Here is a 26,263-nt window from a genome sequence, read left to right on the forward strand (position 1 = left end):
CCAATGTGAAACTGGTGGTTCTTAGTAAAAAACACACGTGGATGGCCTGGCCTGTGTGGCACAGAATGGATAGAGTGTCAGCCTGAAACGCTGGGGTTGCCAGTTTGAGGCAACATATGACAAGCAAGCAATGAACAACTATAGTGAAGCAACTATGAGTTGGTACTTTTCATTGCCCCTCTCCTCTCTCTGTAAAATCAATCAATAAAATATATATATATATATAAAAAAGCCTGACCTTGGCCGGTTGGCTCAGTGGTAGAGCGTCAGTCTGGCGTGCAGGAGTCCCGGGTTCGATTCCCGGCCAGGGCACACAGGAGAAGTGCCCATCTGCTTCTCCACCCCTCCCCCTCTCCTTCCTCTCTGTCTCTCTCTTCCCCTCCCGCAGCCAAGGCTCTATTAGAGCAAAGTTGGCCTGGGCGCTGAGGATGGCTCTATGGCCTCTGCCTCAGGCACTAGAATGGCTCTGGTTGCAACAGAGCAACACCCCAGATGGGCAGAGCATCGCCCCCTGGTGGGCATGCCGGGTGGATCCCGTTGGGCGCATGCGGGAGTCTGTCTGATTGCCTCCCGTTTCCAACTTCAGAAAAATACAAAAAAAAAAAAAAAAAAAAAAAAGCCTGACCTGTGGTGGTACAGTGGATAAGGTGTTGACCTGATATGCTGAGGTCATTGGTTCAAAGCCCTGGGCTTGCCTGGTTAAGGCACATACTAGAAGCAACTGCAGGTTGGTGTTTCCTCTTCCTCCTCCCCCCCCCCCCCGTCTTTCTCTCTCTCTCTCCTCTCTCTAACTCAATAAATAAAATATTTTTTAAAAAAAAGACACCTGAAAAGACTTCACCAACTTTGGTCAGGAAAAGCTTGGTATAAGGGGTATACCATAGTGGGGATAGGGAAGGATGTTTAAAAGGGGCTCATGATGACAACACTCCTCTCTGGGGGCTGAGGAGCAGTGGATCAGATCATTCAAACCTCCCCGTGGCTAAACCTGGCCCCAAAGAACCAGAAACAGGCATCACAGGGAAATTTCATCCAGTAGACAATGTTTACTGAACATCTGTTATGAGCCAGTGGTGCAATCATCTGTGTGATCGTCCTGTTCTTCGTCACCTCCTCAATTTGTTTTTAGATTTTTATTTATTCATTTTAGAAAGGGGAAAGAGAAGGAGAGAGGAGCAGGAGGCATCAACTCCCATTTGTGCCTTGGCCAGGCAAGCCCAGGGTTTTCAACCCGTAACCTCAGCGTTCCACTGCTCCACCACAGGTAAGGTCTTCACCTCCTCGGTTTAAGATGGGAACACTGAGACCTTCATGGAGGGACAGTGGCAACAATGGGGTGTGCAAAGTGGCAACTTTGCCAGTTAGACTCCAGATTTTTGCTGGTTCCACTAGGTGGTGCTAAAGGTAAATGATGATGAATGAAATAGTCTTGGAAGACTTCTCTATTTTCTAGGGAAGCAGTAGTGTTAATATTCAGGTTTTCTGGGTTCAAATTCAGGCTCTGCCACTTACCAGGTTGCTTCTTCCTAACAGAGGGGAGATTTTTAAAAGATAGTTTGAAGAACTAGACTTGTCCCACACTCGAGGGAATATTTCATAAATGAGCTGACTTTTGAGTAGGCAGTTTATTGACTGCTATATGCAGAGTACAACATGCAATATTATCCTTGCAACAAAGTCTACGAGGTAGGTGCTACCACAGTCCCAATTTCACAGATCAGAAGCTGAGCAGCAGAGGGGATAAGGGAGGGCTGTACTCAGAGCCACAATCATCAGCGCTCTGCCTCCCATTGTTAAACTCAGTCCCGCGCCCAGACCCTTTCAACTTCATTTCTGGGCCCTAAAGGTTGGGAGGCCCCCGGGACTAAACGGCTGGCTCTTTCCAGGTTCTCAGCCCTGGGCAAAGAGGATCTCTGGCTGAGGGAGTAGAGATTTGCGGGGAAACTATGACCCCGGAAGCCATTGCGGCGCCAGCCGTCACGTCTCGGTTGTCATGGCGCCACCCCGGAAATAGGGCGCGGCGGGCGGCTCCGCGGGGCCGCGGGCAGTGTCCTCCTGCGAGCGGTGAAGTGGGGCTAGCGGCCGGGCTGGGGCGTGGTGCGGAGCTGCGCTGCTCCGCGCTGCACCCACAGGTGAGGCCCCGCACCGAGGCCGCCGCCGCCTCGGCCCAAGGGTGTGGCTGGACGTGGGTGGGCAGAGAGCGCTGGCGCGAACGAGTGTGTGTGCCCGTGTCTACTCCGCTGCTTCGGTGAGGTTCAGCTGCTTCTAGCCGGACCCGCGCTTTCCATAAAGAACGCCCTGACTACTGTGCCCCTCTTTTTCCTCCGAGTTCCTATGAATTAGTTTGTGCCGCTTGATCCTTGTAATTGTATTCTTCTTATGATTGGTTATCCCAGTATTTCATTGTTCATAGGCTTTGCTATTGTTTTTGCTGGCATCTTGCAGGGTGCAGTGCACCTGTGGCCAGATCTCTGGGCAGGAAGCAGGAGACTTATGTTCCCCGCTCTGCTCAACTCTCTCTGGGGGCTGAATTTAGGCATGTTTCCGGAGCGGAGGTACTACTCCACCTCATTAGAGTAGCCCGGGCATTTCAGGGGATTCATTCTAGAAGCAAAAGCATCGTGTTATATGGTAAGCAGTTTAGGGTTTGCAAAGGGGTTCTTTGTTCTTGAACCATTATTGAGCACATTTCAGTGCTAGGTTGTAGCAGTGAAGAAGATCGTACTGCTCTGCATTCAGAAAATTCCAAGTACGGATAAATAGTTGGGTGGAGCATGGCACTGTCACCCAGTGGGGGTGGGGAGGTGGGCGGTGGTGATACAGCCACGAACAAATGTACTGCGCTGGTGTGAAATCCTCCTTTACATTACTTTTTTTTTTTTTCTTTAAAGATAGCACTTTTGGTTTTCAAAGAAGGCTAGCTGGAAACAAATCCAGATGCCCTAGAATCCTGACCTGGCTGGGACTTCATTGAAAGTGACTTGTGATAGTCTGGGATAGTGGGATGAGGACAGAGAGGGCTCTGGTGTTTTGTTTTGTTTTTTGTATTTTTCTGAAGTTGGAAATGGGGAGGCAGTCAGACAGACTCCCCAATGCGCCCAACCGGATCCACCCAGCATGCCCACCAGGGGGCTATGCTGTGCCCATCTGGGGCTTCGCTCTGTTGCAACCAGAGTCATTCCTACGCCTGAGGCAGAGGCCATAGAGCCATCCTCAGCGCCGGGGCCAACTTTGCTCCAGTGGAGCCTCGGCTGCGGGAGGGGAAGAGAGAGACAGAGAGGAGGGAGAGGGGGAGGGGTGGAGAAGCAGATGGGCGCTTCCCCTGTGTGCCCTGGCCGGGAATCGAACCCGGGATTCTGCACGCCAGGCCGATGCTCTACCACTGAGCCAACCGGCTAAGGCCTCTGGTTTTATTTTAGGTGGCTGGAACAGAGTTGAAATGGTGAACCCCCTGTTTCTTCTGAAAAGTTGTCCTGGCTTTTTCCTGAGAGTAGTCATACCTCCAGGATGTGAAATGCCTCTTGACAAAGTTCTGTCCTCGGGTTGTAGGTACGGATGTTCCCCAAGATGTTCCCTTACTCAGTAGAAATCAGCTAAAGTCCCAGCTCCGTACTTTGCATGCTGGTAAGGCCGTGGCACTTTGTGTGTGATTGTGTACAGGTTTCTCTCCCCTGCAGTGCTGGGTCACGCCTCATTGATTGGTTGTCACAAGCAGCCCTTATTCACATCTTTATTTTTTGTTAGTTCATTGAATAGTGATTGAGCGTATGCTTTCACTAGACATTGGTTTGGGGGCTGAGGATTCATCAGGAGATCGAGTGGAAACACATTTCCTGTGTTTATGATGTCACAGATCTGTCAAAGACAGGTAAGGACTAGGGAACCAAATGCATGAATTAGATCTGTTCTTTTTAAACTCCAACATGTGTAAGAATCACCTTAGAGCTTGATACAGATTGCTGGGTCCCATTCCCAAAGCATCTTGACCAGTGCATCATGGGAGTGGGGTCAAGAATTGGCATTTCTTTTATTTTTTAATTTTTTATTTTATTTTTGTATTTTTCTGAATGGAAACAGGGAGGCAGTCAGACAGACTCCCGCATGTGCCCGACTGGGATCCACCCGGCACGCCCACCAGGGGGCGATGCTCTGCCTCGACCAGAGCCACTCTAGCGCCTGGGGCAGAGGCCAAGAAGCCATCCCCAGCGCCCGGGCCATCCTTTGCTCCAGTGGAGCCTCAGCTGCGGGAGGGGAAGAGAGAGACAGAGAGGAAGGAGAGGGGGAGGGGTGGAGAAGCAGATGGGCACTTCTCCTATGTGCCCTGGCCGGGAATCGAACCCGGGACTTCCGCACACCAGGCTGACGCTCTACCACTGAGCCAACCGGCCAGGGCCAAGAATTGGCATTTCTAACAAGCTCCAGGTGATGCCCAAGCTCCAGGTGATGCCCAGGTTCATGGGCTGTGCTTTGTGTTTGTGTCAGACTGAGCAGCTGTGTGCAATGTAAGTGCTTCAGAGCAGTGACAACATTGTAGTGGGGAGGATTGAGACGGGTATTGGAAAGTCACTCTGAAGAGTTCACCTTTGAGAAGGGACCAGACTCGGGGGAAGAGCTAAACCTTAAGACAAGATGAAGGTTGGTGGGTGTGAGGAGCTGAAGGAAGGCTCAGGGCTGGAGAGGGTGCCAGAAGACAAGGCCAAGAAGTGATGGGGACCCAGCTCAATCAGGGTGGCCTTGTAGGTCATGAGCAGACCACTAATTTTATTCTGAGCTCAGTGGGAAGCCACCGTAGGCTTATGATGTGATTTGCTTCGTGTGTGTAGATAGATCAGTGTGCTGCTAGGTGAAGAATGGGTGGAGTGGGGTGACAATGGCACTAAGGAAACCAGGTCCTGTGCTTGTCTAGGCTCTCTAGGATGCTGGAGAGAGAGGCAGAAGGGACTGGAATCTTTTGAAGTAGAGCTGATGTGATTTGCTGCTTGATTGAATTACTAGTCACTGCCTCCTCAGGGCCACAGTTGAACTTTATTTGTTGGGTTGTTAAAGCACTTTGCCTCCAGAACTTACGGCTTATCAACTGCATCTCTTGCTGCCTCCTCCTGGATCAGGACTGTTTAGGAGCACCTGGTCCCAGGTAGCTTTATGTGGCTACCTGTTGGTCAAATTAGTTTGTAAATATGATATATAGGTTTGCTCGCTTATAGTTTGCATTGAGTGTGGGGGACAGGCTGTAAGCAGGCAGGGTTGTTATACCTTAAAGCTTAGTTTTAAGACTAAGCCTTTCCCACCTTAAGTGACTTCGTATCAGAGACTTCCTTGTTTGTATATTGAATTAAAGGTTTTTGTTTCTACACTCTAAAATGGGGCAGACCAGGAGCTTGCTCTCTCTCAGTTCCTGAGATTAGCATTAGAGGAGAGAGCAGAGAAAGGAGAGTAGAGAAAGGCCACATGGAGGAGAGGAGAAGCAGCCAAGATGGCGGAGTGCTGAAGGAGAAGCCAGTTTGTGCAGAGTTTGTACAGAGAGAAGGAGATGGGAAACAGAGGTGAATAAGGCTGGTGAGGTAGAAAAGTTTGAGTTTAGGAAACCTGGATAAGTCAGTGGCTTTGGGAGCCCTGAATGGAAAGGGAAGCGTTTTCCCACTGTGTGTATTTCTTGCCCGCCGGGTGCGAGCTAGGATTAAAGCTAATGGCCCACCAGTTCTTGGCTCCATTGTTTCATTACCGTCTGTCCGAATCAAATGCGAACCTGCACAGGCCAGGTGGCTGTGATGGTGGCTGAGGCTACTGGCTTTATACTAGCAGTGCTGAGTGGCTGGGTAGAAGCAAAACTATCGATGGCCCAGGGGCCGCCCTGGTGGAAACTTGTTCTCAAGAGTGTGAAGATCGTGCCCACTTGCCCCAGGAGTGGGACCACATTGAGTTCTGGAACTACCAACGACCATCTGGTTTCAGGATGACTTTCTACAGCTGATATACCCCAGGTGGTGAAAGCACACTTCGATTTTGATCTGTGATCAGAGTAAAGGTCAGTACATCACTCACTGTTTCTCCTGGTTAGCTTTTGATGACACTCAAAAGTGTTAAAAGTAGCTGACCAAGGGACTTAAAACTCAGATGCACCATCAGTTCATGTGAACCAGTCAGGAGGTAAAATGTTAAGTTCATTAAACAGTACCATTAACCCCACTTTTTTTTTCTTTTTTTAGGAGGAAGTGACAGGAAAACGACCTGACATTCAGGTGTTTACTTACTTACTTTTCAAAGTGAAAGGTCTTACTGTCTTAGGGTCGGAAGGAGTCCGCCCTGGCTTTTGTACTGTGATTCCTTTCTCTGTTCCACAGATGATTTCAGAGCCCCCTCACCTCACTGGTTGGGTGCTGGGGGTTTGAAGTCTGACACGGGACAGCTGACACCCTGTGTGGGAGGGAGGGAGGCAGAGTGAGTTGACAACAGGTTTCAGTCTCTCCTCCACCTCTTCCCCTTCTCTGCCTCTTCCCCTTCCTCCATTAGCAAATGGAGGAATGCCTATCTTGGGACATCACATGACCAGAAATGACGTACCTAGCATAGCAGAATACAGAATACGCACAAGCTGCCCAAGCCAGGGCCCCACACTTCCTTTGCTGGATAAGTGCTAGCTGTGGTTTCTAGTGATGATACAGGTGTGTAATTAGTACTTACTCTGGAGGGCTGGTGTCCTAGCACCTGCCCAGGGCCTGGTGGGCCCCTTATAAGCAGGGCTGGGATGGCAGAGTGTGCAGAGCCAGTCAAGGACAGCCTCAGGGTGAAGTTCTTGTGCCAGGGGCACTCGTTTCAGACCCTGTTACCTGTTGGAGTGCCTACTGTGTGCTGGTCCACACCTGCCCAACCTGTAGTAACCATGGCAGCACTGAAGGGAGCTGTTGCTTTCATCTCATTTTTCTAACTGGGGAGGCTGAGGCCCCGAGGGAACGAGCTACGTACCTGTGGCAGACAATGTCAGCACTGGAGACAACCCGACTCTCCGAGTGTCCTGCTGTCTCTCCTTTGGCTCTTCCTGGAGCAGCCTTGTCATCTGTCATCAGTTCTTGGGGGGTGGTTTTCATGCTGATTTGGTACATTCCTGGAAAAAGGGCCTGTCTCTTTGAAGGAGAGGTGGCCTCAGTTCATTTCTCATTGTTTAAGAACTGTAAACGACTCTCATGTTTTTATCACTTTACTATATTCTATTTTGTATATACAAATATATGTATATATACAGATACGCAGATATATATATATATACACACACAGATATCTGTACATATATATCTATATATAGATACCACCTTTTATGGGCATAAATTTTTCTTTTTTGGAAGATCTTATTTATTGATTTTAGAGAGAGAAAAGAGAGAAAGAAGTAGGGGGAGGGAAGCATCAACTCGTAGTAGTTGCTTCTCGTATGTGCTTTGACCAGGCAAGCCGGAGTTTCGAACCTGTGACCTTAGTGTTTTAGGTTGATGCTTTATCCAGTATGCCACCACAGGTTAGGCCATAACTTTCTTTTTTCTTAATTTTTATTTATTGATTTTTAGAGAGAGAAAGAGGGAAACATCAATTTGTTGTTCTACTTATTCATGCCATTATTAATTGATTCTTATATGTGCCCTGACCGCGGATCAAACCCACAACCTCTGCATGTCGGGATGATGCTCCAACCATCTGAGCTATCCAGTCAGGGCCTGGGCATAAATTTCTCATTCTTCTTTCCCTCCTTACTGTTTAGAATGGTTATACCTTATATTAGTTTACTAAAACTGGTGTCAAAGTGCTACCGGCTAGTGGCTCAAGGTGTTGGCAGGGCCATGCTCTTTCTGAAGAGTCTATGGGAGAAGGAGTTCCTTGCCTCTTCTACCCTCTGGTAGCCCTCAGTGTTCCTTGGCTTCTGGGGCATGACTCTATCTCTGTCCCCATCCTCACTTGGCCATTTTCCTGTCTCTGTGCATGGTGTTCATCACCTGGGTATGTCTGTGTCCAGATTTTCTTATAAGGACACCTGTCATTGATGTAGGGCCTACCTGAATGACCTCATCTTAATCACATAGATCTTACTTCTAAATAAGGTGCCAGGGTTAGGACTTCCACATGTTTTTGGGGTCACAACTGAACCCATAATACATCTCCAGAAGAAACCATTGAAAGGACTGACCCTTGAGGACTTGCCTGTTGACTCGGTCACACAATGAGTAGTCATGGTGAGCTGCTTGTGTGCCAGGGGTCATAGGTTTGGGCAAAGGCACTGTGAGCTTTGTTGCAAATGCCCACACTTAAATGTAGAAAGAATCAGTGGGCTGAGAAGGGAACAGGTGACTGAGAGAGTCTCTGCCCTCATGCATTTATTTATTTGTTTGTTTGTTTTTGAGAGAGTCAGGAAGGGAGAGAGATGAGAAGCATCAACTCATAGTTGTATCACTTTAGTTGTTCATTGGTTGCTTCTCATATTATGTGTTGACTAGGGGGCTCCAGTTGAGCCAGTGACCCCTTGCCCAAGACAGTGACCTTTGAGCTCAAGCCCATGACCTTGGGATCATATTGATCCTGCATTCAAACTGGTGACCTCAGGGTTTCTTTTGTGTGTGTGTGTGACAGAAACAGAGAGAGAGACAGATAGGGACAGACAGACAGGAAGGGAGAGAGATGAGAAGCATCAATTTTTTGTTGCGGCACCTTAGTTGTTCATTGATTGCTTTTTTTTTTTTTTTTTCTTTTTTGTATTTTTCTGAAGCTGGAAACAGGGAGGCAGTCAGACAGACTCCCGCATGAGCCCTACCGGGATCCACCCGGCACGCCCACCAGGGGGCAATGCTCTGCCCCTCCGGGGCGTGGCTCTGTCGTGACCAGAGCCACTCTAGTGCCTGGGGCAGAGGCCAAGGAGCCATTCCCAGCGCCCGGGCCATCTTTTGCTCCAATGGAGCCTCGGCTGCAGGACGGGAAGAGAGAGACAGAGAGGAAGGAGAGGGGGAGGGGTGGAGAAGCAGATGGGCGCTTCTCCTGTGTGCCCTGGCTGTGAGTCGAACCCGGGACTTCCGCATGCCAGGCCGACGCTCTACCACTGAGCCAACCGGCCAGGGCCGATTGCTTTCTCATATGTGCCTTGACCAGGGGGCTACAGTAGACTAAGTGACCCCTTGCTCAAGGCAGCAATGTTGGGCTCAAGCTGGTGAGCTTTGCTCAAACTAGATGAGCCCACGCAGGGTGGGAAGTTCTGAGTGCTGGCCAAGGTGGCAGGGGAGGTAGGTATAGAGAAGATTCCGAGGTGGGAATGTTAATTCTAGCGAAGACCATGAGAGTAGCTCCCTGGGGGAAGTAGCCTTTCAACAGTGCCTTGCTCATGTAATTGGTAGGAATTGTATAAGAAGCAGTGGAGAAAGTTGATTTGGTAGGGAGGAAAGAGTCACGCATCTACATGGAACGGCGAGGAGGAACAGCGTTTGTGACAGCATGGAATGGTGGCCCAGAAGGGTCAGCGAGAGCCAATAAGTAATGGCATTCAGATATATTTGTCGCAACCAGAGAAGAACCTAACGGCATCCTCTGGTGCACTTGTTAAGCAGAAGACGCTTTCTATGGAATACTTTGCTTAGTCACAGTTTTCTATGTTCATAAAACCGTAGAGTGTGTCCCAATCTTGTGCTGTGTACATTTTATCTGTGTATTAGTTTTATTTTAGGTAAGAACCCAAGGCAAGAGTCAATGAAACTGAAGAGAAATTGGACGTTCCTGTGGGCTCCATAATTACCTATGGTAGGTCCAGCCTTGTGTGTCCATTTGTCGTGATGGAGCGGGGTGGGGGGGGATGCTGGGAAGATAGCCTCACCTTCTCGGAGGTTCCATTGCCCAAGGAGAGTTGTTGGAAGTAGAGCCCAGGACGAATTGTGCAGCTGGGTTGGCTGTGATATGGGTGCTTTCCTGACTGTGGGGAGGGTCTCACCTGAGACCTTGCTTCTGCTCTTGGACTCTAGGGGGCAGGACAGAGCAGGATTCGTTGGTGCTGCAGGGTTGTGGTGGCTGAAATCGAAGAGAGAGAAAGTAAACTCCACTGTGCGGTGGGTTCTGACACAGTGCACCTGGGTGTGCAAGACGTGTGGGATTTGCTCTATCCACTGCGCCACCACCTGTCAGGCAGTGCTGGAGTGTGAGTTAATAGCATGCTGCAATGAGACTTCTGTGATGCTCTGCCATCATTTCTGTGTGGTGACTGCTGACTCTCCATGTAGGCCATGACTAGTTAGGTAATGGGTTGGAATCAAGGCACCATGACTCCCTCTGGTCTAATTCTTTTTTTTTAATTATTTTTATTTCTTCATTTTAGAGAAGAGAGAGAGAGAAAGAAAAGGGGGGGAGGGAGGAACAGGAAGCATCAACTCCCATATGTGCCTTGACCAGGCAAACCCAGGGTTTTGAACCAGCAACCTCAGTGTTCCAGGTTGATGCTTGATCCACTGCACCACCACATGTTAGGCTCTAGTCTAATTCTTAACACAAGCTCTTAACCTTTGAACCACAGCTTCCTCATCCATAAAAATGGGGACAGTGATGATAATAATATCAAATATTTCTTGAGTGTTTTCCCACTGCCAGGCACTATTCTCAGTGCTTCATGTGTGTTCACTTATTTAATCCTCACTAGAACCAGTGAGGTGTGTAGATACTGTTGTTATCTTTTTTTTTTTTTTTTTTTACAAAGAAACCATAGGTTCAGAGAGGTTATGCAACTTGCCCAAATTCACACAGCTGGTGAGTCGTGGAGCTGGGTCTCAAACCCAAGCTCTGAAGCCCATGTTCTACCACAGTCTCATTGCCGTGACACTCCACATGCCAGGTGGGGTGGAGGGGGAGTGGGTTGACGCTGTGAAAGCACCAGGAGCGCTACCTGGTGGATTCTTTCCCCAGAGTCCCTTCTTTCTCCTTCCATCAAGACAAGGTGTGCCTGGGCCCCAGCTTCACCTCATGTGCCTTCTTACTCTGCCTGATTGGCTCAAAAGCAAAGCTGTTATAAGTCCATGGAGGAGGAGCCTCCGTTCATAAAAGACCATCAAGGCCCCTGGCTTTTGGGCCTGGCTTTTCTTTTTTTTCTTTTTTTTTTTTTTAGTGAGTGAGAGAGACAGACAGGAAAGGAGAGAGATAAGAAGCATCAACTCATAGTTGTAGCACCTTAGTTGTTAATTGACTGCTTTCTTATATGTGCCTTGACCAGGAGGCTACAGTTGAGCCAGTGACACCTTGCCCAAGCCAGTGACCCTGCACTCAAGCCGGCAACCCTATGCTCAAGCTGGTGAGCCTGTGCTCAAGCCAGTGACTTCCGGGTTTCAAACCTGGGTCCTCAGCATCCCACGCCAATGCTCTATCCACTGTGCCACCGCCTGATCAGGTGGGCCTAGCTTTTCAAGGAATCCCTTCTTTAGATGAAATTGTACACAGAGTGTAACAAACACAAACTTCTCTGGCTGGAGCTGGACTGAGAGCCTGGAATCCTGAGCTGCCCAAGCAGTTTTAAAGCCAGACTTTTCATAGCAGGAAACAGGTCCAGAGAGGTCAGATAACTTGCTCAAAGACACACAGTGGTACTGACAGATGTGAGGCTATAGTCAGTGAGTCTGAGCTGAGCATCCACATGTGCCAGGCACGGTACTAGGCCCTGGGCACAAAGCAGTGAGGAAGAAAGTCTTCCAGCAGGTTCAGAGCTGCAGCAGTGCCGAGGGGCCTTGAACGTAGTCTGGAGAGTCAGGGAGGCTGTGAGGAGGAAGTGACATTCACTTAGGCTGGCAGATGAATGGGAGATGGCTTGGCTAGGCAGACAGGGAGGGGAGAGTTCTGAAAGCAGAGATGCCCAGCATGTACCAAAGCCCTGAGGTAGAAGAGAACTCGGGCAGAAAAGAGCTTGTGCTCTTGTCACAATTGCGACTGAACATTTGTTGATTACTTAATGCTGCCTTTATCTCTGGCTAGACCAGCAGTTCTCTGTTTTGGCACAGTTGACATTTGGACTGGATAGTTTGTTGTGTGTATGTGTGGTGGCGGGGGGCATCCTGCCCATTGCAGGGTGCTGGCAGTGTCCCAGGCTTCTATCACTAGATGTCAAAAGCATCCAACCCTCAGTTGCAACAAACAAAATGCCTTCAGATGTTGTCTGAATGAGCCCCTGGCTGAGAACTGCCTGTGGGGGGATTGAACTTGGTGGTGCTGGGGGGGGGGGGAGTAAGCTCAGGGGATGGAAAGGATTCTTTGGGTGAGGGGAATTTGTTGAAATTTCACAGCCCTAAGACGTTGATCTCTTCCAGGATGATGGCAGGAAAAGTGAAATGGGTCACTGATATCGAGAAGTCGGTGCTGATAAATAATTTTGAGAAGAGAGGATGGGTCCAGGTGACAGAGAACGAGGATTGGAATTTTTACTGGTGAGTATAAAGAGCAGGATTTGGTTGGTTTCCAAAGCCTGTTCATCAGTGTGACTAAGACAAGTGCAGCTCCTGGAGGATCGCGTTCCCAGAGGTGGGTGTCTCCATGCCACCATATGCCTCGCCACCTTTTTCTTTCGATGGCATTCCATGAGCACATAGCGTGAAGCCCTTGGTTTATATGTGTTGTCCAGTTTCCCACAGTCCTGTTTATCAAACAACCAGCGTGTGGTTGACACTGTGGGTATTTGGGTGAAAAACCAGAGCTCACCCCCCCTCTGGCTAGTGTTCTCCACAGTCAGCGCCTTACTCCCCGGCTCCCAGGGTCTGCTCCAGGGAGTCAGCAGTGACAGGAAGGTACTATGGGAGAAGGTTTTGTACTTTCATTTGCTTCCCTCTTGGATGGCAAGACGGTGCTCTTTGGCCTAGGTTAAAAAACAACATCTGGAAGTAAGTTAGACTAGGGAAAGAGAAGCAGTAATTTGGCATTGCCTCCTGGATGGTACTCCACCCATCCAGGAACCGGGGCATTGTCCTGGACTCTTCTGTGCCTCCCCCTTCTTTGGGGTGAGGTCCGGTGTCCTCCTCGGTCCAGGCTGGGTCTGCCCCCTCCCTCAACTGTGACAGAGCTCCCTACCTCAGGGCGGCCTCCCATCTGGCAGGGTTACAGGACAAAACTTAATCCAGTCGCTGTTGCATCTGCCGTCCCCTGCCCTCTGCAGACCTGGGTCTAGAGCATCACTGAATCTTTGAGGTGGGGGTGCACATCAGGGACTCTGGGGCTTTTTCACCCTGCACCACCCTCCCAGGTTTTACTCTTCTTGCCACGGCTTTGAGAAATGTTACCTCTCCCCTTGTTTCCCCACCCCATGCAGAGCACTGACTGCATGGTCCACTGTTCTTCTTGCTTTTGCACCTGTGTATGTGCTGTGCTCTTTGCTCCCTCCCAGTCCATCCCTGAGCCATGCATCCAGGGGTCCGGAGCTGGGTCACACCTGGTTTCATCTCCTTCCACCCGCGGGCTCTTCCACTGCTGTCTGTGTGGCCATTAGTAAGGGACTTGACCTCTGTCTGCAAGTTCAGTTGGTTCAGGCGGAGACAAGTCAGTAGAACACAGAGCCTGGAGCAGTGCCTGGCCTGTGTTAGCTGCTCTGTCAGCAGGCGCTGTGCTGCCCTTTATGCACCAGCCCACGTGCTGCCTGCCCTTGAAGCCACCTCTGCCTCTTGAGGCTCCTAGGCCCAGACTGCTCTATTCTGTGTCGTGCAGCAAATGCTGTGTGCTGTGGTTTCCCTGCCTGTCCCCTCTTTCATGCCACTGTGCACCCGTAGAGAGTGATCACTTTGCCTGGCTCATCTCAGCGTTGCTCGAGCCGAGCCCAGGCCCAGGGGCAGAGCTTTCTTCTCCAGCCGAGATCATGATCGATAGGGTGACCTTGCCTCGCTTCTGAGGGCAGTTAAAGCCACCGGCACTTGAAACCGCAATCGAATTTCCGTCCAGGAGCATGGGACACAGGGAGGGAGGATGTTTATGGAGTCATTCAGCACCCACATATGGTTCGGTGTCTAGTTTATATTCTTATTTCTCAGCGGTAAAATGAAATTATTTAGGTCCCTGTTTCATAGGCACTCTGAGAGAAAAGGCTAAGACAGTGTCGTGTGTCCTGCCTTCATGGCCTGTGGCTCTGCCCTGGGCTTAAGAGGAGCTCTGGGTTCTTTCGGCTTCTCTGAGTGGGGAGTTGATGCTTGGGGAGGGAGTTGTGTGTCTCTTCTTTGTGCTAAATGAAGGCATTTTGGTGCTGTTCGTAACAAAAAAAAGAGAATGAGAAAGAGCTAAACTAAGAATTCTGGATATTTGATATCTTAAGATCTTCTGTTTTAAGCACTAAATATACTGACAGGACTAAAAAATCGGTTAGGGTATAATAGTGTAAACACCTGAATGGTGAATTGTTGGGGAAGGGTAAATAAATACCTTACCCGAATGGTTACGGTACAGCCGTTAAAATAATTATGACAATTATACATAATGTCATAAGCATGGGAAGTTGTCTAACAACACATGAAAAGAAAAATATCGCATGAAGCTGCTTGTATTCTGGTAACAACTGTACAAAAATAGTTGCATATGGACAGGAGGTAGAAGCAATGTGCAGCAGGAAAACAGTCCCTGTTGGTGTGGGTGTATTGGTTATCTGTTGCCAAATTAACGGCGTGTAACAAACACCACAAAACTTAGGGGCTTAAAACAACCATTAAAAATTTTTTTTAATTTACCAATTGATTTTAGAGAGAGAGGAAGGGAGAGGGGAGAGAGAGAAACATCAATTTGTTGTTTCACTTATTCATGCATTCATTGGTTGATTCTTGTATGTATCCTGACGGGGGATCAAACCTGCAACCTTGGTGTATCAGGACAATGTTCTAACCTACTGAGCCACTGGCCAGGGCAAAACACCCTTTCTGTTGTTTTGTTATTCATGAGTTTCTGGGTTTGCCTGAGTGGTTCTTTTGGTCTGTCAGATCTGAGCTGGTCTGCCTGGGCTCCGGGGTGGGTCACCTGCGGCTTAGCTTGTCTGGGCTGCCCTTGGCAAGGACAGTAGGGGCTTCGCTCCATAAGCCCTTGTTCTAATGATGGTGGCAGGGGTCCAGGAGGGAGCAGGGAAACTCTCTAGGTTTTTTTAGGGCTAGTCTGGCCAAAATGAGGCAAGCACATTAGGCACCTGGACTCAGGCCTTCAGAAACTAGCAGCTGCCACATCCCCTCTGGGAACCTCGTGTGTGAACCTGTGTGACCTGGGCTGTCTCGCTGGTCAGGCCACTGTTGGTGCTATGTGTGGTTGTTGCAGCTGTGCCCAACCCTGCACGCCAAGGTGCCAGACACTCCAGACCAGTTCATCCGCCAGCTGAATACCACCCCATGATGCTCGACTGAGCCCTGTCCAAATTCTTAACCCACAAGAGCATGAGATGTAAAGAAAAGGTGGTTGTCTTAAGCTGCTATTATTAGGCAGTTTGTTTTGTAGTCATTGATCCCAGAACACAGCTTGTCACACACCTGGAAGGGAACCAGCTCATTATTTTGTAAACTGATAAATGAAAAGAAAGAATTAAGTATTTGTGTGAACTATTTTTTGTTGATGAAGGGAAATTTCTCTTTGTAGAGATATTCCTATTAATACGCCTGACCTGTGGTGGTGCAGTGGATAAAGCGTCGACCTGGAAATGCTGAGGTCGCCGGTTCAAAACCCTGGGCTTGCCTGGTCAAGGCACATATGGGAGTTGATGCTTCCTGCTCCTCCCCCCTTCTCTCTCTCTCTTTCCTTTCTAAAATGAATAAAAAAATAAAAAATAAAAAAAAAGAAATATTCCTATTAATAAATGAAGGCAGTAGTGTCACCATTCTGTAACCCCTGATGAAGTAAGGATTGGGCCTGTCCCATACAGGAGCCACTGGCCACACGTGAGCATTTACCTGTGGCTCTACATGTGACATACACACCACACTCTAGAGCAGCGGTATTATACAATACATTTTTTAATAAAATATGTATTTCCGATGGCTTTAGGCGACCCCTGTGTTTTGGTCATTCGACCCCTGCCGGGGTCGCGACCCACAGGTTGAGAACTGCTGCTCTAGAGACTTAGTATGAAGAAATAAATATCAGGTTTCTCATCACCAATTTTTATGTTGATAATGTTAAAATGGTAATATTTTTGATACATTAGGTTAAACAAGATATATTAAAATTATTTTCACCTATTTCTTTTAATCTTTTTTGTTTTAATGCAGCTACTAGAAGATTTACAATTACCTGCATGGCTCAGTGTGGGTCATGTTTCCTTTGTTCCACTGGGCATTGCTCATTGGTCATTCCCCTGTCAGTCCATGCAAGCCACCCAGATGCAGCCCTGCCCAAAAATTAACCTGCAACTCACCACGCTTTGAGGTCTGACTCCCAAGTTACAGAAAGCACGGGCCAGGGGAGCATGCCCAGCAAGAACTGAGCAAGAACCCCTACAGGACATGGCCCAGTGCTTTCAAGTGAATTACAGAGGAAAAAGAAAGGGAGAGAGGACATATGGATGAAGAAATTTGTGAGAGAAAACAGCTGATGGGGCGGCCCAGCGCTTACATTTACACAAGCTATAAAAAATAGCAGGGAAATTTGAACACTGGTTAATATTTGATGATGTTCAGCAGTTACTGCTTTTTTTTAGTTGTGATAACAGTATAAAATAGGATATCATATCATATAAAAAGAGGTCCTTAGCTTCTAGAGGTTCTTCCAGGAACATTTTGGATGAAACGATATGATGCCTGGGAATTGCTTCAAAACAAGCCAGAGCTGTCAACAAAAATTAAAAAAAAAAAAAAAATCAATAGTGGCCTGACCAGGCGGTGGCGCAGTGGATAGAGCGTCGGACTGGGATGTGGAGGACCCAGGTTCGAGACCCTGAGGTCACCGGGTTGAGCATGGGCTCAGCAGCTTGAGCGAGGGGTCACTGACTTGAGTGTGGGATCATGGACATGACCCCATGGTCACTGACTTGAGCCCAAAGGTCGCTGGCTTGAGCAAGGGGTCACTTGCTCTGCTGTAGCCCCCCTCCCCCCGTCAAGGCAATATGAGAAAGCAATCACTGAACAACTAAAGAGCCGCAACGAAGAATTGATGCTTCTCATCTCTCTCCTTTCCTGTCTGTCCCTATCTGTTTCTCTCTCTGAGTCTCTCTCTGTCTCTGTCAAAAACAAAACAAAACAGTGAGTATGTGGGGAATGAGTGGGGCGCCGATAAAACAGGCTGGCCCGTGGGGACAACTTTTTAGCTGCGTCATGGGGTCCTGTTATACTTCTCTCTACTTTCATATATGGTTGAGCTTTTCCATAATAAAAAAAATTTTTTTTAATCTGATTTTTGCCAGACTGGTTGTGGCAGAGTGGATAGAATATTGACCTGGGACACTGAGGACCCAGGTTCAAAACCCCAAGGTCACTGGCTTCAGCTTGGGCTCATCTGGCTTGAGTGCAGGCTCATGAGCTTGATTGAGCACAGGTCGCCAGCTTGAGAGTGGGATCATCAACATGACCCATGGTCACTGGCTTGAGTCTAGATGTTGCTAGCTTGAGCCCAAGGTCACTGGCTTGAGCAAGGGATCATTGGCTCGGTTGGAGCCCAGCCCCCACCCTCCCATCAAGGTACGTATGAGAAAGCAGTCAATGAATAACTAAAGTACTGCAACTACAAATTGATGCTTCTCATCCCCCCCAGCCCCCTCTGAAAACAAACAAACAAACAAAATACCTTATTCTAATGATCATGGGTACTCCAGACCAACCACCTCTTTAGGTTAGTGCCCTGGGGTGGGGGTGGGGGCAGGGACCACAGGGCTAGAGACCACCAGTTGCCTTGTTTTGTGATGCAGGTTCCCTTATAGGTGCCAGCCTTTCCACCTTGCTCTTTCCCTGCCTCTGGGGTTGGTGAGGACAAGGGACACTGGCTTGCTTCCAGGATTAGAAGGAATTCATTTGTTTCTACTTTTCTCCTCGCTTCAGTAGGATGCAGCCCAGTTTGGTGCTGACTCAGGGCCTTCAATAACCCCTGGGGTTTTGGTTTCAAGGGGTCTCTGTCCTTCCTGACTTTGGGTGAAAGTATTGTGTAAATGACTTTCCTGATTTCAGAGGCTGAAGAGGTTATCTTTTCATTAGTTTGTAATCAATAATCAATGTTATCAATAATTGACAAACATTTTTTGAGCACCTATATGTGCCAGAGGGCGAAACCATTCAGGGTAGAGTCAAAACTGCTGCTGCCTTAAACAGTTCATATCATAGCCAGTCACATGACATGGTTCCTGAACAACTTTGGGCTATGGGCTGTGCACCCCTGGTTCAGGTGTCGGGGTGGGTCAGGGCTCAGGGCTCTGGGGGAGTTCCCGGGCTTTAATGAGAACACCTCCATGTGGACAGATGTGAGCTTTTGTCCTGCACGTCCCTTCTGTGCTTCCCTTTTAGGATGAGCGTGCAAACCATCCGAAACGTCTTTAGTGTTGAAACTGGCTATCGGCTCTCAGACGATCAAATAGTCAACCATTTTCCGAATCACTATGAGCTGACCCGGAAGGATCTGATGGTGAAGAATATTAAAAGATACAGAAAAGAGCTGGAGAAAGAAGGGAGTCCTCTGGCAGAAAAAGATGAGAATGGGAAATACCTCTATCTGGGTTTGTGCCTTTTTTGCTGGCCTTGTGGTTTAAATATAAACTTGAGTTTCACAAGGCACCGAGGTGGGAGTTGTCGCCTTTGATGGGTGAATGAGTTTGTGCAGGTTGTGGGGGGCACCTCTTTCGTTCCAGAGTAAGTGCCTTGGGAATATGCTTTGTGTAAGGGAGAGTGTCCTCAGTAGTCACACACTGTGCTCACCGTGTGCGACCACTTCCTGAGCTACAAAGTGCCATGAGGGAGCATTACTGAGTCTAGCGACAACCAGGAGAACATGTGTCCCTGTCCTGTCTGGTGATAAAAGCCGGACTGTCACATAATTTCAGGATCCTTTTACATCTGGACACAATTATGTAAGTGACCTCTCTGAGCTTCAGTTTCCTCATCTGATAAACGGGAATGTGGCAGAACCTAGCTCACAGGTACTGTGGGGAGTAGATGATACAGATTTATAAAGTGCTTAGCACACAGGTGCTACTAAAGGTAAGTTATTATTATTATTATTATTATTATTATTTTTGTATTTTTCTCAAGTTGGAAACAGGGAGGCAGTCACAGAGACTCCCACATGCGCCCAACCGGGATCCACCGGGCACACCCACCAGGGGGTGATGCTCTGCCCATCTGGGGCATCGCTCTGTTGCAAACAGAGCCATTCTAGCACCTGAGGCAGAGGCCATGGAGCCATCCTCAGTGCCCGGGCCAACTTTGCTCCAATGGAGCCTCAGCTGCGGAAGGGGAACAGAAAGACAGAGAGGAAGGAGAGGGGGAGGGGTGGAGAAGCAGATGGGCGCTTCTCCTGTGTGCCCTGGCCGGGAATCGAACCCGGGACTTCTGCACGCCAGGCCGACGCTCTACCACTGAGCCAACCGGCCAGGGCGTAAGTTATTATTGTATAGGAATTAAACCACAGAAGTCCTTTTTCTGTTAGATCTGGGTTGGGCGGGTTGGGGAGTGAGTAATGACACAGGCCCCTGAAAAGGCAGTGGCAGTATTTTCTGTTCGTGGCCACTGCTGGGCTAGCTCACCGTGTTCCCTCTCCTTTACCTTTCAGACTTTGTCCCGGTCACCTACATGCTCCCCGCCGACTACAACCTGTTTGTGGAGGAGTTCAGGAAAAGCCCCTCCAGCACCTGGATCATGAAACCTTGTGGCAAAGCCCAAGGCAAGGGCATCTTTCTGATCAACAAGCTCTCACAAATAAAAAAGTGGTCGCGGGACAGCAAAACATCGTCGTAAGTGGAGAAACCACCTGTTCTGTGTGCTCTCTTGCTGGCAGTTTGGTGTCACCATTGTCTGTCAGCCATCGGCTGGGTGGCCCTTGCATGCTTTTGTCAGGTGACATCAGGGCAAGGCCCTGAGGCTACAGGAGATCATTAATCATAGACCCTCCCCTGTGGCGAGGTGCTGAGGGAAACGGTGCAGAAAGCAGTGTGAGGTCACAGGAGCACGGAGCCTAGAAGTTGGTATGAGACCCATCCAGTCAAAGTATTTCTGGGATGGCAAAGCTTTTGCTTAAAACCTAGGACTTGCCCCCCTGACACTGTCCGAGTACAGTTTGTTGTATAGACCCTTAGATTCCTGAGGACATTGATAGCATCACCCTCACCGGCAGGTTAGGGGTAGATGAAGTTAATCCGTACCTGCATGCCAGTGGTGGGAGGAGTTGTATTAGGTCATGTCTAGCCTCCTCCCTGGGTTTGGGGGTCTCCTTGGAACTGAGGATACCAGGGGATTTTGTGCGAGGCTCACTATTTGCCTCTGTGAGGTCCGTAACTGCTGTTGCTATGATCCTTTCCTGTGGGTGATGGCTTATCTGTCAGGAGTTCTCAGCAATGGTGGGGATGCCGTCTTGTGTAATCTGTTTAAATCTGATGACATACTTCCTGACCAGGCAGTGGCATAGTGGATAGAGTGTTGGACTGGGATTCGGAAGACCCAGGTTCGAGACCCCGAGATTGCCAGCTTGAGTGCGGGCTCATCTGGTTTGGGCAAAGCTCACCAGCTTGGACCCAAGGTCGCTGGCTCAAGCAAGGGGTTACTCGATCTGCTGAAAGCCCGTGGTCAAGGCACATATTAGAAAGTAATCAATGAACAACTAAGGTGTCACAACAAAAAACTGATGATTGATGCTTCTCATCTCTCTCTGTTCCTGTCTGTCTGTCCCTATCTATCCCTCTCTCTGACTCTCTTTGTCTCTGAAGGAAAAATAAATAAATAAATAAATAAAATCTGATGACATACTGCTTAGCCCCCAAGTGGGACAGCTCGAGGAGCACTCCCCTGATGGTTCCTAGGAGCTACAGCCACTGTCCCCAGGGGTAGGGGTGGGGCTCCTTTGTAGACAACATCTCACTTCTGTTTTCTGACTTAATGAGAGGCAGGGAGCTGTTTACCAACCAATTAAATGCACCTTTGGTCTTTGCCATCTAATTTTGGCTTTCTCTGGCACGTTTAGGTTTGTGTCTCAGTCCACTAAGGAGGCCTATGTGATCTCTCTCTATATCAACAACCCGTTACTAATCGGTGGGAGGAAGTTCGACTTGCGCTTGTATGTCCTGGTGTCTACGTACCGCCCACTGCGCTGTTACATGTAAGAGCCCTGGGGTTCCATTTCCATGCTTAAGATTGTGCTTTGATGTGACACTTACTCCCCTCCCCAGTGCCATGATGAAGGTTGGTGCAGCACGCCAGATGCATGCCCCTGGCATGTGGTAAGTATTGAGTGAAATGGTTAACCTTGACGCTCATGTGAGTTTTACAGATAAAAAGAAGCTCTTTTACCCTTGCAAACACGTCAGTGAAAGAATCCAGATGTAGAAGGCCACACAGTGTATAATTCTGTTTATATGAAATGCGTAGAATACACAAATCTTAAGAGACAGAAAGTAGGTTGGTATTTGCCTAGCTCTGGGGTGACTGCTGATGGTTCTGGGGTTTCTTTCTTTCTTTTTTTTTTTTTTAATGAGAGAGAGAAAGGGACAGACAAGGACAGACAGACAGGAAGGGAGAGGAGAAGCATAAACTCATAGTTGTGGCACTTTAGTTGTTCATTGATTACTTCTCATACATGCCTTGACTGAGAGACTTCAGCCGAGCCAGTGACTCCTTGCTCAAGCCAGCGACCTTGGGCTCAAGCCAGTCAAGCCAGCAACCTTGAGCTTTAAGCCAGCGACCTTTGGGCTCAAGTCAGTGACCATGGGGCCATGTCTATGATCCCACGCTCAAGCCAATGACCCCATGCTGAAGCTGGTAAGCCTGCACTCAAGTCAGTGACCTCAGGGTTTTGAACCTGGGTCCTCAGTGTCCCAGGTTGATGCTCTATCCACTGTGCTACCACCTGGTCAGGTGGTCCCATGGTTTCTTTTTGGGGTGATGCAGATGTTGTAAAATTGATTATGGTGTTGGTCACACAACTCTGAATATACCAAAAACCATAGAATCATATACTTTAAGGTGGGTGAGTTATATGGTACATATGAGTTATATGTCAATAAAACCATTATAAATTTTTTAAAAAACAGCCACGCTTTTAAAAGTTTAAAACAACAAAAACCCACAGCTCCTTTTAGAGAATGCAGTGCTATATCTGCGTGCTTCTCCTTAGAGCACTGAATTGATCTAAATTCCCATGCAGGTACAAGCTCGGCTTCTGCCGCTTCTGCACAGTGAAGTACACCCCCAGCACCAGTGAGCTGGACAACATGTTTGTTCACCTCACCAATGTTGCCATTCAGAAACATGGGGTAAGTGTTCCTTTTCACTTGAGCTTAAGGGAATGGATTGGTTTTGTGGGTTCCTTTGCCAGTTTCTGCAGGAGGGGGTGTGGTGGGTGTGGCCATGGTATCAGGATGCTGACGAGGAGCAGTAGCCCATGTGGCTGTCCTGCGTCAGCTGAACCAGTCCGGGGTTGGGTGGGGGGACACAGGGACAAAGGAAGCCAAGTGCAAGCCCTGCCTTTCTAGGTCTATGACCTTGGGCAAATTAATATGACTCTCAGAGCCTCAGTTTCTCCAGCTGTGAAAGGAGATGATACTGTTATTACCTTAGGACAGTGGTTCTCAAACTTTTTAAAGTTGGGGTTCATTTAAAATCCTACAAATAATTGTAGACGCACTATATACAAATTTCTGAGAAATGTTATAATAATTAAGTCAAATATTAAAGAAAAAATATAAAGTCCAAGTGTGCTTTTATGGTAATTAAATGAAATCAATATGACAATTAAATTTATTCTGACATTAAAAAACATTTTTATGCCTGACCTGTGGTGGCGCAGTGGATAAAGTGTCGACCTGGAATGCTGAGATCGCCGGTTCAAAACCCTGGGCTTGGCCCTGGCCGGTTGGCTCAGCGGTAGAGCGTCGGCCTGGTGTGTGGGGGACCCAGGTTCGATTCCCAGCCAGGGCACATAGGAGAAGCGCCCATTTGCTTCTCCACCCCCCCCCCTCCTTCCTCTCTGTCTCTCTCTTCCCCTCCCGCAGCCAAGGCTCCATTGGAGCAAAGATGGTCCGGGCGCTGGGGATGGCTCCTTGGCCTCTGCCCCAGGCGCTAGAGTGGCTCTGGTCGCGGCAGAGCGACGCCCCGGAGGGGCAGAGCATCGCCCCCTGGTGGGCAGAGCGACGCCCCGGAGGGGCAGAGCATCGCCCCCTGGTGGGCAGAGCGTCGCCCCTGGTAGGCGTGCCGGGTGGATCCCGGTCGGGCACATGCGGGAGTCTGTCTGACTGTCTCTCCCCGTTTCCAGCTTCAGAAAAATACAAAAAAAACACAAAAAACAAAAAAACAACCCTGGGCTTGCCTGGTCAAGGCACATATGGGAGTGGATGCTTCCTGCGCCTCCCCCTGTTCTCTCTCTATCTCTCCCTCTCTCTTTCTCTCCCCTCTCTCTCTAATAAAAATGAATAAATAAAATCTAAAAAAAAAAATTAAAAAATTTAAAAAAAATTTATGTTATATTTTTTGAGTTCTGCGTTTTAGAATTCATAAAAAAGAGGGGTTAAAAAATAAAAAAAGACAAAAAAGTTATCTTTTTATATATATAGATACATTCTTAGTAAGATTTAGTAAATTCGGCATGTCCCATTGTGAATGTGTTAAGTTTTTTCATTCTTGTGTTTATGAGAAACATGAGCCTGAAGTGTCCTAGAGATTTCTTCAATGTTCAGGCATATATTTGAAGGCAAACTCTCATTTCTTCATCAATCCATTGAAGAATTCTTCTCTTTTTACTCTTAATTGTGTTGAGTGCAGAAAACCCCCACCATACATATCATCTTAACTTTACAACAAACAAAGTATGGAAGAAACTTGCCTCCAGTCTTTCTGGGGAACATGGGGGGTAGTGTAAACAATCCAGCACCACAGCTTAACAGCCTTTTGCAGCCTTATCAATCAGGCAAGTGAGGTGGGTGGTTGGGCAGACTGTCAGCTCACAGCCAATTCCCCACACCTCTGTCCCCCAAAAATCTAAACTCCAAAAACTCTGTATGTTTTTTGGTCCCTAATAGACACATATTCCTCTGGAGTACCATAGGGCACACCTGGAAATCTTCCAGGGCGCACAGTTTGAGAACCACTGCCTTAGGAGGTTGCAAGGAGGGTTAAGTGAGAACACTCATGCTTAGTTGCTAATTCATTCAACAAATGCACTCTGAGCACCTGTCTGGGTTGGTCCCATGCTGAGTGCTGGGGTGACAGTGATGGGCAGTTACTACCCTGGTCCCTACTCCTGGAGCTGAGAACCTGGGGCAGGGGGTAGATAGTCATCAGGTAACCTTGCTGATAAGCTTGCAATCACTGACTGAGATGTGTGCCCTGAGGGCAAGGGATGCGCTTTTAGAAGACTGTGCAATGATGGAGGCCCCTTGTCCAGGTGGGTGGGGACGGCTTCCCTGCAGAAGAGGAGCTCGAGCAGAGACCTGAGTTATGAGCAGGGGTTACTCTGGTGGAGGGTATAGCATGTGCCAAGGCCCCATGGCAGGAAGGAGCATTGCAGGAGCTGAAAGGAGGTCAGGCTGGCTGAAGCCCCTAATGTAGGGGTGGTGGACTGACAGGTGCCCTGGTCTTAAGGGGGTTCTGGGTGGCCTCCACAGCACACACTACAAAGTATAAATTATTAGTTGTGAGAACATCCGGAGTTGAGTATTTTTAAAATGTGCATGTGTAGGAGGCCCAGAACCCCTGGTGCCAGGTCCACCTGGAGGAGGGAAGAGGCACTCAGTTCCTCTGCAGAGCATTGCCTGAGGCCTCACCCTGTCTCCCGTGGCCAGGATGACTACAATCACATCCACGGCGGCAAGTGGACAGTGAGCAACCTGCGGCTGTACCTGGAGAGCACCCGAGGCAGGGAGGTGACCAGCAAGCTGTTTGACGAGATCCACTGGATCATTGTGCAGTCGCTGAAGGCTGTGGCCGTGAGTACCGGACAGGGCATGGGAGCAGTGCGAGGGAACATGGCCCAGCAGGTGCTTGGGAGCTGGCGATGCTTGTTGTTCTTCACTAAAAATACCTGTTTTGAGGGTCTCACCTCTAGTCTGCTCAAGGCTGCGCCAGGTTCGGGAAGGGGAGGGGCCGCTTCCGGCCAGGTCCTGACCAGGGTGCACTGGGAGCTGGGCCCTCAGCTGTAGCCACAGACCTGCAAGAGTCCCCTCCATGTCATCTTCAGCTCTTCTGTGCCTGTTGAATCGCTAATGAATATTTTGGCATATGCTGATATTTTGGAAGTGAACTTTCAGCACCCTTCCTATTTTTAGGCTTTTTACTTTGCTATTTCACAGACATTTAGGGCTGGAGATACTCTTTTTTTTTTCTTTCTGAAGTTAGAAGCGAGGAGGCAGAGAGACAGACTCCTACATGTGCCTGACCAGGATCCACCCAGCAAACCCACTAGAGAACGATCCTCTGCCTATCTGGGTCTTTGCTCCGTTGCAACCAGAGCCATTCTAGTGCCTGAGGCGGAGGCCATGGAGCCATCCTCAGCACCCAGGCTAACTTTGTTCCAGTGGAGCCTTGACTGTGGGAGGGGAAGAGAGAAATAGAGAGAAAGGTGAAGAGGAAGGGTGGAGAAGCAGATGGGTGCTTTTCCTGTGTGCCCTGGCTGGGAATCGAACCTGGGACTTGCACATGCCAGGCTGACGCTCTACCACTGAGCCAACTGGCCAGGGCTTCTCTATCTTTTTTGACTTCCACTCTCCTCTGTTGGCTGGTGTGCAGTTTCCCTGTGCTTTGTTTCACTTCACTAGAGCCGGCGCAGGGCTGTTTTTGAGGGAAACGTAGGGAGCTTACACTGCAGCACCAGCATATGGGCCGCTGTTTTCAGCGGTTCACACATGGGTTCTCTGAGGTGTCTGTCACCCCAATGGCTCATATGCAAAATGGGGGATGAGGACCTGGATGTGGAGGGAAGGTGTCGGGGCCCTGTCTGAAGGGCTCCTAACAAACCAGCCACTGGGTGCAGGACAAGAGGACACACGGGACTCCACATACCAAGGAGTTCATATGTGCATGGTAGGCACTTCCCATTCTTTTGATGAAACTTCAGACACATAGAGAATGGTCACTGTGACCAGGCTGCAGGTGTCCCACCCGCTCGCATTGAGGGGTGTGAAAAAGCTTCACTCCCAGGGTTG

General features: G+C 48.8%; 1 protein-coding gene across 11 annotated transcripts in view; it reads left to right on the forward strand.

The window, feature by feature from the left end:
• The first annotated feature begins 2,017 nt into the window (after nt 1–2,017).
• Nucleotides 2,018–26,263, forward strand: part of TTLL1 (TTL family tubulin polyglutamylase complex subunit L1) — a 31,314-nt gene continuing 7,068 nt past the window's right edge. Inside the window, exons 1-11 of one of the 11 annotated variants that reach the window (XM_066256040.1) lie at nt 2,025–2,132; nt 3,781–3,868; nt 5,953–6,025; nt 6,207–6,239; nt 9,681–9,765; nt 12,303–12,419; nt 18,429–18,637; nt 19,690–19,870; nt 21,094–21,228; nt 22,273–22,381; nt 24,905–25,048. In XM_066256040.1, coding sequence (XP_066112137.1) covers nt 12,304–12,419; nt 18,429–18,637; nt 19,690–19,870; nt 21,094–21,228; nt 22,273–22,381; nt 24,905–25,048 — 894 coding nt within the window. In that variant the 5' untranslated portion in view covers nt 2,025–2,132; nt 3,781–3,868; nt 5,953–6,025; ... (1 more) ...; nt 9,681–9,765; nt 12,303. Of the gene's footprint in view, nt 2,133–3,780; nt 3,869–5,952; nt 6,026–6,206; nt 6,240–9,680; nt 9,766–12,302; nt 12,420–18,428; nt 18,638–19,689; nt 19,871–21,093; nt 21,229–22,272; nt 22,382–24,904; nt 25,049–26,263 lie in introns of those variants that run through there. The other 10 variants (XM_066256049.1, XM_066256028.1, XM_066256022.1 and 7 more) reach the window with 10 other exon arrangements.

This window comes from Saccopteryx bilineata, chromosome 1 (assembly GCF_036850765.1).
Source record: "Saccopteryx bilineata isolate mSacBil1 chromosome 1, mSacBil1_pri_phased_curated, whole genome shotgun sequence".
Taxonomy (NCBI): Eukaryota; Metazoa; Chordata; class Mammalia; order Chiroptera; family Emballonuridae; genus Saccopteryx; species Saccopteryx bilineata.